General features: G+C 48.8%; 1 protein-coding gene across 1 annotated transcript in view; it reads left to right on the top strand.

Moving 5' to 3' along the window:
• Nucleotides 1–12,196, top strand: part of UBASH3B (ubiquitin associated and SH3 domain containing B) — a 139,708-nt gene that overhangs the window by 91,874 nt on the left and 35,638 nt on the right. The window contains exons 2-5 of the mRNA XM_037029051.1: nt 7,025–7,078; nt 7,865–8,051; nt 9,305–9,503; nt 11,586–11,755. Of these exons, the coding sequence (XP_036884946.1) occupies nt 7,025–7,078; nt 7,865–8,051; nt 9,305–9,503; nt 11,586–11,755 (610 nt within the window). The remainder of the gene's footprint in view (nt 1–7,024; nt 7,079–7,864; nt 8,052–9,304; nt 9,504–11,585; nt 11,756–12,196) is intronic.

Below are 12,196 nucleotides of genomic sequence, written 5' to 3'. Positions count from 1 at the left end.
CAGATGTCCATGCTTCAACCAAGTGAAGGTTCAGTGGCCACTTCTCCCAAAGAAGAGAAGAGGGAGTGTGGAGCTCATTCACTGAGAGGCTTCCCAGGCTCAGGGAGGCACTCTGGGCTCAGTGCTTCAACTGCTCGCATGCACACTCCTCCCACGGACTCCACCCCGAGCCACGGCTTTGGAATGAGCCCCTAGATAGGGAGGACCACAGAGGAGGTTGGACAGCTGGCCTGTCGGGATGGAGTCAGCCGGCCAGGTCCAGAGGGGCTCCAGCTTCCCCGTTGGTCAGGAGGGTCTGTCTAAGTGCCTGGGGTGTGTGGGTCTTCCTTGTTACACCTCTCACTGACTTCCTTGCTGTATATCCCCTGCTAGAGGAACCAACTAGTGCGGAGCTCCCTGCTCGCCCTCTGTTCTCAGGGCAGCTGTCAGCCTCAGACCCCTGGAGAAGCTGCCTTATTATCCGGTGAAGGTCAGCACTGAGCAGTGAGTCTTGACAGAGCGCAGTAAAAGCCCCGGCTTTCCCTCCCCAAAACCGCGCTACAAAACAGCATCTGCTATTTACATACACCCTGAAAGAATCCTCCGGTTTTGCTTAGTGGTCTCAGTGGTTTCTTTGTATTACCAGACACGCCAACCAGAAAAAATAGGAGTTGGTGCTACCTAAGTTTGCCCATCCCCCAGCCTGGGCAGATCTAGGGAAAAGAGTGAGCTATCTAGGTCATCTTTTAATTGAATGCACAGTATGAGATATGGAAAATTTAACAACTAATATCCTGGAGGTTAAGAACATTTTTAAAAATCCTACAGTTAGCATTAAATGTTTTTAAATTTGAGATCGTCTTAGCTACATGTGGAAAAGGTAATATTTAATTGTGGCTACATCGGGAGCTTCATCCACTTGGAAGATTTTATTCTTTTTTTTAAAGATTTTATTTATTTATCTTTAGAGGGGAAGGAAAGGAGAGAGGGAGAGAAATATCAGTGTATGGTTGCCTCTCGTGCATCCCCTGCTGGGAACCGGCCTGCAACCCAGGCATGTGCCCTGACTGGGAATCGAACCTCCATCCTTTGGTTCGCAGGCCTGCACTCAATCCACTGAGCTACACCAGCCAGGGCAGATTTTATTCTTGACCCTTCTCTTCTCTTTTGCTACACAAATAAGTCCTTGGTTCCAGAGAACCAGTGCACAGAGCAAGGGAGGTCCTGAGTCCATGAGTACACATCTTACTAGCAATCCAAAGCCAAGGGGAGAACAAATTCAAGTAATTGGAAAGCCCAACAGATTAGCTCTCTACTCAATTACATCAAACTCCTACTATTTGGGGGGAATAGACTTTCATTTCTATTAGTGTATATATGCTCCCTATTGCTTTTTACTTCAGGTTTCAAATACTTGAATTTGGTCAATTTCCATAAAATAGGGAATGAACTGTTCTCTGAAGGCACATGGGAGATGTGTCATGGTCCTTGGAGAACTGGGGGTCCGGGTTAACCTACCCACCTGAGCCGGGGGTGGCTTGGGTATTTACTGACCTCGGTATCAAGTGAAGTGGGACCTGAAGGGATTCCTTAGACAGGAAATAGGAGCTCAATGGATCATCTAAAAAAAATGTCTGGCTTACAAACAGAAAGAGACTGAGAATCAAAGGGAAGCTAACAGAAAACTTCAGGGACATAGCAGCCCAGAACTAGGCTGGTCGTCTGTTAATGATATTTGGTCTAGCTCTTAGCCCACACCTCCAGATTCTCCAGGGAACAGTAACTGAGCTCCTTCCCCACTACCACCCCAACCCAAGCTTATCTGCAGTCCCACATTCTAACCGGGGGCATCCCTACCATCTGTGCCTACGTTCAAGCTACACTTCCCATCGGTCTCCAAGATTCATTCAATCGATAACCCAAACACCCTCACCAACATTTCATCCTCATTGTACTTCACCCTCTCAACACCCTGCTCTGTTACTGACAAGTCTTTGTGAACACTCTCCTGCGGTGATAGTCTCCCTTAAGTGTTTCCCAAATCTGACCACCCCTCTTTGATGTGCCGTTCTTTACTGCTCCCCCTTACATGAGGCCATCGGGTCCAAACTCTCTAAAATGGCCCAGAGACCTTCATGAGTTGCCGACCCCTGAAGCTTCATCTTTACCTTCTCCCTGTTTTCACTGCAGCATCACCAAGCCCTTTCTTTCACATTCTGCTAAGAATAAACCCTAAATATAATTGGGAAGGTTAGGTAGGACCAGGATCAGAAGTCAAATTTATGTTCTCACGTGAGAGGGCATCAGCAGCTCACATATGTCCTACTAATTTTAACTACTGAGGTCCCACTGAAATGATTAGCTGCTGTAATTCAATGGCCGGACTCCTCACCTTTGGGTTTCAAGCGCTACTCTTTTATTTACTCAAGGTCTCCAGCTGCCTCTGACAACTTCTGAGGCACTCCCAAGTTAGCAGCCACTCAGGCTCAGCCTGATGTTTGGGGTCCACCCTGCACACCCCAAAGCCCATTGGCATTGGGCCCTCGGGGAGGGGCCCTGGAGGTGGGTGCTCTCCCCCAGTCTTTCTTCAGTGAGGTGCAGAGAGGGAGGCGTGTTCTACTGCGCCCATGGTCAGTCTGCTCTGTGGGCAGAGTTCTGGGAACAAAGTGAACCCAAACCAACCCTGGCTGGAAAGCAGGTGAAGGAGCAGCCAAGCCCCACTCCTGGCTCCTCAGGGAAGCCAGAGTTTTACACCTCCCACCGCCCAGGACTTCTTGCTTGGAGAATTGCACACCTCTGTTTCAGACCAGTAACTACTTGCCAGGAACTTTCAAAAAAATCAAACAGCTTTACAGCACATACTGCCAGGAAGTTCCTTCTGATAACCTGAGCCCTTTGTGCTATGGATGTAACTTATTTTATTCTGGCCTGCCTCTATTAGAGATGGTGCACAACAGCCTTCCATACAGTAGTTTTTATTCTTACCCAAGGATGTGCTTATTTGATGTTTTTTTTTTATAGAGAGGGAGGAAGAGAAACATCGATGTGTGAGAGAAACGTAGTTTGGTTGCCTCTAACTCACGTCCTGACTAGAGACAGAACCCACAACCTAGTCATGTGCCCTGACTGGGAATTGAACCCACAGTCTTTGGGTTTATGGGATGACACTCCAACCAACTGAGCCACACCAGCCAGGCCTACTTACCTTACTCTTTTCAATTACAGTTGACACTCAATATTATTTTATATTAGTTTCAGGTGTACAGCAGAGTGGTTCGGCAATTAGATAATTTACAAAGTGATTCCCCAGATAATTCAAATACCCACCTGGCACCACACACAGTTATTATATCACTATTGACTATAGTTACTATGCTCTACTTTACATCCCTGTGGCTATTCCTTAACTACCAATTTGTACTTCTTAAGCTCTTCATCATTTCACCCAGCTTCCTCATTTCTGGCAACCATTAGTTTGTTCTCTGTATCTACAAGTCTGTTTCTGTTTTGTTTGTTTATTTTGTTCTTTAGAGTCCACACATAATGAAATCATATGGTATTTGTCTTTGTCTGACATTTCACTTAGCATATTCCCTCTAGGTCCATCCATGTCATTCGCAAATGGTAAGATTTCATTCTTTTTGACTGCATAATATTCCATCATGTATATACCATATCTTCTTTATCCATTCATCAGTCAGTGGACACTTAGGTTGCTTCCATATCTTGGTTATTGTAAATAATGCTGCAGTGAGCGTAGAATGTATATATCTTTTTGAATTAGTGTTTTGGATTTATTTGGATGTGTATGCAGAAGTGGAATTGCTAGGCCATAAGGCAGTTCCGTTTTTAATTTTATGAGGAACCTCCATACTGCTTTCCACAGTGACTGCACCAATCTGCATTCCCACCAACAGTGCACGAGGGTTCTTATTTCTCCATATCCTTACCAACACTTGTTTTTTGTTGAGGTATTGATGACGGTCATTCTGACAGGTGTGAGGTGATGTCTCATTGTGGTCTTAATTTGCATTTCTCTGGTGATTAGTGATGTCGAACATCTTTTCATATGTCTATTGGCCATTTGTATGTCCTCTTTCGAGAAGTGTCTATTCAGGTCCTCTGTCCCTTTTTCATTGGATGGTTTGTTTTATGTTATTAAGTTGTATGAATTCTATATGAATTTTGGTTATTGATCCCTTAACAGATGTACCATTGGCAAATATTTTCTTCTGTTAAGTATGCTGTCTTTTTGTTCTGTCGATGGTTTCCTTTGTTGTGCAAAACTTTTTAATTTGACATATTTCCATTGCTCAAGGAGATATACCAGAAAAAATATTGCTAGGAGAAATGTGAGAGATTTTACTGTCTATGTTTTCTTCTAAGAGTTTTATAGTTTTAAATCTTACATTTAAGTCTTTATTCCATATGGAGCTTATTCTTGTATATGATGTAAGAAGGTGGCCTGTTTTCATTTTTTGTATGTATCTGTCCAATTTTTTTAACACCACTTACCGAATAGACTGTCTTCACCCCATTGTATATTCTTGCCTGTTTTTGTCATATATTAATTTCCATATAGGCATGGGATTATTTCTGGGCTCTCTCTCTTGTGTTCCATTGATCTGTGTGTTTTTATGCCAGTACTGTGCTATTTTGATCTTTTTAATGTATTGATGGATTTGGTTTGCTAATATGAAAAAATTTGCATCTATGTTATTTACCAGGGATAATGACCTATAATTTTCTGTCTTTGCAATGTGTTTGTCATGTTTTGAGATTGAAATAATCTGGCCTCCTAGAGTGAGCATGGGAGGCTTTCCTCCTCTTGAATTTTTTGGAATAGTTTGAGAAGGAGAGATGTTAGTCCCGTAAAATTGAAGATCTCTCTGACTTGTCTCCATCAGAAAGAATTTAGATTTCCATAAACTTGTATCACTGCCTTCTCACCTAAGCCTTTTGTTATCTTTCTCAATTGTAGTTTTGAACGCTCTCTAAAACTTGTCTTTTAAGTTAGAAAGACCATGACTTAATGAGACCTTTGGTTTCCAGGATGATACTCCTAGTGCTTAAAGGAAAGTAAATTTCAGCAGGATGTATTTCACTGGGGGAAGGGCGAAGCAAAAAAGAAACTGGATCCTTTATCTAAATAGCACATTGTACCGAAGATGAGTTTTCACTTTCTCAACCATTTTTGAAACAACAAGTTTTTTGATTAATTTAGTCCCTCAGAGATTCTAACTTCGAAAACACTGTGCATTCCTCTGTTGGGTATATGGCTTCTGGATCTAAAGAAAGACAAGGAGTGTGGCCTCTAATCGCCTAGTAAACAGTAAAGGACACAGGGCTGGCAATGGGGCTGCAGTCTAGCTCCTTATGTGGAAAAGGGGGAGGGGAAATATCTGTTTTCCAGTCTCTTCCTCAGCAGCTTCTGTCCCAAGAAATTCTGCTCCAAGGGGTTCGCAGCACCAGCCGGGCTTCTTTGCACTCCATCCTACTGTTGGGGGCTTGTGTTCCGTGGTGCTGTGCTGCTAGCTGTGCAGATTCCTTCATCCCCATCCTTCAGGATTTGTGCTCACATTCTCAGGAGGGGAAGGAAGGCTTTGGAATTGCCTGTGAGCAGTGGAGCAGAGCGGCAGTCTGACCCTCACTCAGCAGCCCCTCAGCCAGCTGCTCAGGGCCTGTTACCTGGTTACCTGACTTGCTTCCCCCATCCCTGGGTGGAGTGGCGAACGTGGGCTGCAGGTGACCTCTAAGGTGCCTCCGTCATCCTTGCAGCCTCAGCTGTTCCCACTGCTCCGTAGAGGGACGAGAAAAAGGAGAGAGGAGTTGGGTTCAGCAGTCAGTTAGGAAAAGGAGACTTGGAGAGAGCTTTGATTTAACTAGAATGTTCTACTCTCTCTCCTCGCTCCCAGGGACCCAGAATCAGTATAGTACAAAGGGACACAATGGCTGTGCTTTGGTCATCACCCATGCGTCAGGCGCTGTGCAAGCAGCTGTCTTTCACTGCCACAGCCCCCACGCAAACCGCACCGGTCCCTACCCAGAGGAGTGTACATCTTCAGGTCTCACGGCAGTGTCACTTCTTACTGAAGCCGTCCCTGACCCATCATCAGCCTGGATGGGTTAGGTCTCTCCATCCTATGGTATGGTTCCCTGTACTTTCCCTTCACTGCCCTGACCACAGATATAATTAACTAATTACCTGTACAATTAGCACTTCCATGACTGCTCTGCTGGGCTGAACTCTCCAGGAAAGCAGGGACTATGAAGTCTTGTTTTTCACTGTACTCCTAGAGCCTAGCACTGTGCTGACAAAATCACAGCAACTCCGTAAGTGTCCTTGAAGAACCACAAGTGTGAATGCATGAATGATGAATGCATGGACAAACAGCAATGCTGGATATCAACCCAGGACCCTCTGGCTCTTGGAGCCAGTCTGAACTTTGAGAAGTCCTCTGCTGTGCTCGCACACAGAGTCTTGCTCTAGAACTGTCCTTGTTACTCCAGCAGCAGGGGGTGATAGCAGCCCTGGCCATGACCCCCCAAATGGATCCAGCCTGTGACTGGTTGTGGTGCTTGGAGGTGTGTGTAAGGAGGCACTGAATGAACCAAACCAAATGTCCTTATGGGCATTTAGCTCTACTTCCTAACACACTTTGCCAAGGGGCTACCAGTAAAAAAGCAATGGTCTGTAAGGGATCTGGGTCAGTAAGGATGAGGGGATGAAAATGAAGGGGGAAAAATTAAGACATAGTTTTAGTTTTACTACCTTTGGGGAGGCAGAAATAAAACTAATGCAAACCTGCCAAAAGTAGGCTGCATGGGCTGCCAGGCTGCAAGCAGATTCAGGGCTAATCATGGAAATGAATTCCGAGTGCTGTGTCCCCATGCTGGCTGCGGCCCTGGGGGCGGTCCACTGCCTGGCCCTCCCCTCACCACTAAGAGGCCTGCATGCCTCTTCCTTAACACTCAGCTCTTGCTGCTGTGATGAGGAACACTGACAGGAGGCTGAAAACACTAACAGAAATTTGATTTCTTCCAGACAAAAAGCCTTGGCATCCACAGGAGGAAGGAGTGTGCAGGCAGCGTGTGACTGGTTAGTATGAACTAAATAAGCTGAGAAAGTAGCATGTAATTAACTCAAAGTATATGTGGATGAGGAGGGATGAGCAGCTCCTCTTTAATGAGCCCTGCGAGAAGGGGGCTTTATTAGAGAGGGGAGAGATGAGTCAAAAGGCCATGTGACTAGCCCATTTATCAAGCCAGTTGCCTCCTCTGCCCTGGCCCCAGAGTATGTGTCCCTTTAGCAGTGGTTAAAGAAGGTCAAAGTGTTTCTAAGAGGGAGTCCTTATCACAAAATCTGCCCTTCCTCCAGTCACTTAAAGATACACTTAACTGTGAGGGGTGCTGGGCAAATCAGTTTAGAAAGAAACCTATTTACTTACTTTCAGGACATTAGTGTGCAGGGCAAACCCTACAAGGCAACCCTCCCAAGCTTCCCTTGTGTTTTGGAAGCATGTGGGTTTCACTGTTGAGGGAACTGAAGGACCAGGCCCCACTGAAACTGTGCTGGTGGATGAGAAAAGGATTTGGGGTTTATCTGAGAATGCTTCCTGGAGAGCTACTTCAGGTTTGTTAGGGAGTTGTGGGGGGCGGATGCAAAGAATGACAGGCACCAAAGAAGCTGTTGTGTCTGAAAGATGGTTACGAAGGGTGAGCTTGGAGGGGTGGATTTTTTTAAAGCACAAAAGTGAAATGCTCTCCCTTGCAGTGCCTGGGGAGTGGTGCATGTGGAGGGTGGGCATGTCTCTCTGAGGCCTCCCTTCCCTGTGGTCATTGTCAGGAAAGGCCTGCCCAGCTCTCTCATCCTTCTCCCTTGCAGGCTGTTCTCCCACGTGGGCGACCCCTTCCTGGATGACCCTCTGCCCCGGGAGTACGTGCTCTACCTCCGCCCCACAGGCCCCTTGGCACAGAAGCTCTCCGACTTCTGGCAGCAATCGAAGCAGATCTGCGGGAAGAACAAGGCACACAACATCTTCCCCCACATCACCCTCTGCCAGTTCTTTATGGTGAGCTTGGTGCCCCATCCCAGCCTGCCATCTGGGACCTGCAGTCCAGGCCAAAAGACTCTGGGGAATCTGACAGAAATGGTTACAGGCTCCCAGTGATGGGTGGGCCGTCGGGGAATTGGTGAGGCCCACAGCTCCTCCTTTTGATGTGCCGAGGCCAGGAGCACCTCTGTTCAGGGTGGTACCACGATGCCATGTGCACTGCAAGACCCTGGGTTCAGACCGGACCCACTCACTGGCACGTGGTCTGGCAGCCACCATGGGGATGGCCTCACTAACCCACTTTACTTCTGCCTTTCCCTCTCACGACAAGGAAAGTAGAAATTAGGGATCTGGGAATGAGAACGTCATCTGCAGACTGGGGATGCCATGAGAGCCAGTGGTCACCCTTCACTGGTTCTCACTCAGCACATTTTTTAGAGACGGCAAAGATACCTTGCCCTGGCATAGTAACCTAGTCCATAATCCCAGCTACCACAAAGCCTATCTGATGACCAAATTAAACCCTTCTCCCTATAATAAATGCATTAATCTACTTTAGCTCTCTGTGGAGATGCAGAAGAACTGATTTATACAGGTATATTCAAGACAAGGCAGAATTGGTAGCACTTTAAGACAATATTTGTTTATTCTCCCTTTGTCCTCTTCCTTCCCTCCCTCCCTGTCTTTACATAAACACATGTTCCTAATACTTTCTCACTATTCACTGGAAAGTTCAAATGATTATAATTTCCTCTTAGTGACCCTGGCTGTTTCTGATGACTTTTCAGAATCTGAGAGACACCCAGTCCCTCCAGCGCTCTGGGGTGGGTGGGACAGCGCCTGGAGGGCGCCTTCCCTGCAGGCAGGCGGGCACTGGGTGGAAGCAGGGTCAGCCCCTGACCATCTGAGAGGCGCAGGAAAAGCACAGATGACGCACAGCAGTAGAGAGCACATGAGGATGTACCTGAGGTACTGTGTGTTCTCCTTGGACCTCCCTCCATTCTTCTCTTTCTTCGGGACCTGCGCTCTTTGGTCTGGCCCTTCCGAGGGACACAGCAGAGCAGGGAGGGAGCTGGGATGTAGGCTGCCGCGCCCCTTTAATTTACCAGTTGGGTAGTCCCCTTCCAGATACCTGGGAGCTCGAAGCTCTTCTCCCACCTCCCAGATGGAGGTGATGGTTTAGTAACCACCACTCAGAGCAGAGGACCCAGCGCTCACCAGGGCATACGTCCTTCCCCAGCCTCTGAGTGAAGCTGCCCTTGTCTCCGCAGTGTGAGGACAGCAAGGTGGACGCGCTGGCGGAGGCGCTGCAGACAACGGTGGGTCGCTGGAGGTGCAAGTTCTCCTCCCCGCTGCCCCTGGAGCTTTACACCTCGTCCAACTTCATCGGCCTCTTCGTGAAGGAGGAGAGCGCCGAGGGCCTCAAGAAGTTTGCCGCAGACTTCGCCGCAGAGGCTGCATCCAAAACCGGTGAGCCAGCCCGGCTGCCAGGCCAGCCCTAACCTTGCAACAACGGTGCTCTGAGAAAGAGGGGCCACGCAGGTTGGGGGCTCCCCTTCACCACAGGAAGGAGACTCAGTCACAGGACAGGTCCTGTCCATCCTCGGGTGAAGGGAGGCCTCGGGGTGTGGGACCGGAGACCCACGCAGGAGGAGCTGGGCGTGGGCAGAGCACCCTGTGGGATTGCAGCCTGTGCGGGAGGAAGACTTGACTGCAGCCCGGCTGTGTCCCCGCCTCCTGATGTTTGGCCTCTACCTCACCTGCCTGTGTCCCTTTCTGCTCTTCTCACCCCTACCAGGGAACTTCTGCTCTGCCTCCCTCTTTGGGAGAAAAACCCAACTGGGGCTAGGGACTGCGTGACGGGTGTGGTCAAGGCCAGGCACGGGTGTGGTCAAGGCCAGGCACGGCCAAACGAGTCCGGGTGAGCTCTCTTCTCCTAGAGGGACTGCAGGCCTTCGGGGCGGCTCCTCCGCGTGGGGAGGAGGGACTCGAAGACCCCTCCCCAGCACCCCTCTTCTCCGGGTGGAGTGGGCGCTGTCTGACTTCTGGGAGCCTGTCCGTTCCCAGGAGCTTGCTATTCAGAGAATGGCATCGCAGGAGGGAAATGACGTCCTGCTTCTGCCCCTCCGTCTCCTAGGAAGGGCTCCCCCAGCAACTGCTGTCAAAACCGCTGCAATTTCCAAAAAACCAAAGCCAGCGTTGTAGCCACAAAACCCAAACCCTTCACAAATGAGTCAAGCGGCTCCCAGCCAGACCCTGCTGAGGGAGAGACAGGCGGGGCAGGCCTGGCAAGCTTTCCTTTCAGGGAGGAGGCATGGGTTCCCTCCCAACGCTGCGGCTGCGGCTACGGGCTGCTGTCCGAATCCTCCGCCCTCACCCGCCCCCTGGTGGTGGCCTGGAGCGCTGGGGGCGCTGCCCTGTGCAGCTGGCCTAGCCCCTTCCAACCTGAGAGCAGGCCATCCTGGCTTTGCCCTGCACCTTATGCCTTGGTATTCCAGATCCCTTCAGCAAGTAGTCTTGAGTGTGGTCCTGCATTCTGGATTCTTTGAGGAGGTTCACGCATGCATGACTTTGTTCATTTAACAAGCACTGAAAGCCTGTTGTGTGCTCAACACTGGGATACAGTATGAACAAGACCCAAAGCCCCTGCCTCTTGGGGCTCACACTGAAGAAATATAGTGCAGGGTAACAGAAAAAGCCCTCGAAACCAGGAGGTCCACCTCTGCTTCCATCTTTGTGTGACGTGAGCCCCTTCATTTCTCAAATCCCCAAATTCCCTCTGGTCTCATCTTCTCCATGCACAGCTTGGACACAGACACCCTTTGAGGGCACTTGGTTGGTTCTGTTTTGTTTTTGAGGGTGTCTTAGAATAATAGTCTGTCTGCTTTAAACTGATGGTTCTCAACCTGGGCAGTCTTGGCCCTGGGGGATGGACATTTGGCAGTGTCTGGAGTCATTTGGGTTGTCCCAGCTTGGGGGGTGCTTAGTGCATTGGGTGTGTGGAGGCCACAGAGGCAGCTAAGACCTACAGTTCACAACAAATAATTATTTGATGCAAATGCTTTGAGAAACCCTTTTTTAAATTTGGAAAATATTTTCCTTTACTTCTCTATCAGAGCCACCCAGAAGCTGAGAGGCTTGATTTCAAAACAAAGGCAGTATACCTCTGAGAATCTCATGGTTACAAAATTTGCTCTTTATTGCTCCATGAATTAGTCCACCCCCTCAGGCCTCAGTTCCCGCCTCTGCACAGTGGGAATGGCGATCCTCAGGTCCCTGTGAGGAGCAGCCGACCCGCGTGGTCACCTCTCAGCTGGCACACAGCTCCTACAGAAGTGCTGCTCTTTCTCTCTCAGACCGTGGGTGGATTCGGGATTTGTTACCCACCCCGCCCCCTTTATTCTGCATCTGTGAGGGAGAGAAACAGTGTTTTTCTGACAGCAGACTCTGCCCTCTGTTCTTTGGGGATCCAGTTTCCCTGTTCTTCCTGAAGTCTCCCCTATGGCCATGATCACCGAGTTCTAATAACTGGCAGTTTCCTTCCTCTTCTAGAAGTTCATGTGGAGCCTCATAAGAAGCAGCTGCATGTGACCCTGGCTTACCACTTCCAAGCCAGCCACCTACCCACCCTAGAGAAACTAGCCCAGAACATTGATGTCAAACTAGGGTGCGACTGGGTGGCCACCATATTCTCTCGGGACATCCGATTTGCAAACCATGAGGTAATGTCTCACTGTGGCCCCTGTTACTCCCAGCACCACCAGGTACAGTCAGTAGCTCACTGCAGTGGGGACCTGGGCCCCAAAGGAAGCCTAGCTCATGAGGCAAGACTAGGCCAGGGGTCTGTGGCCCAGGACTTTGTCCAGGACTCTGCCCAACTCAGTAGGAAGCTTTGAGCCTGAATCCTTCCTCTCTCGGTGCCAAGTGGTCCATCTGTGTGAAAGCCCCGTGGTTCTCCCTGCCCAGCCAGCCTTATTGGAATGACACAGAAACGAAGTGGGAGAGTAGGTAGAACAGTATGTTGGTTGATTTTAAATATTTTAGCAATGCACGGTGGTAACAGCTAGCAGACATCATCCTTATCTTATTTGAGGAGAAGAGCATAAATAAATTGTTAAAATCTGTGAACATACAATCAACACATACTTGCTGACCATCTGCAA

This window comes from Sturnira hondurensis, unplaced genomic scaffold (genome assembly GCF_014824575.4).
Source record: "Sturnira hondurensis isolate 20B ecotype Veracruz unplaced genomic scaffold, ASM1482457v3 Scaffold0020184, whole genome shotgun sequence".
Lineage (NCBI taxonomy): Eukaryota > Metazoa > Chordata > Mammalia > Chiroptera > Phyllostomidae > Sturnira > Sturnira hondurensis.
Note: the sequence above shows the minus strand (reverse complement) of the source record. Positions and strands in the feature narration are given on the sequence as shown.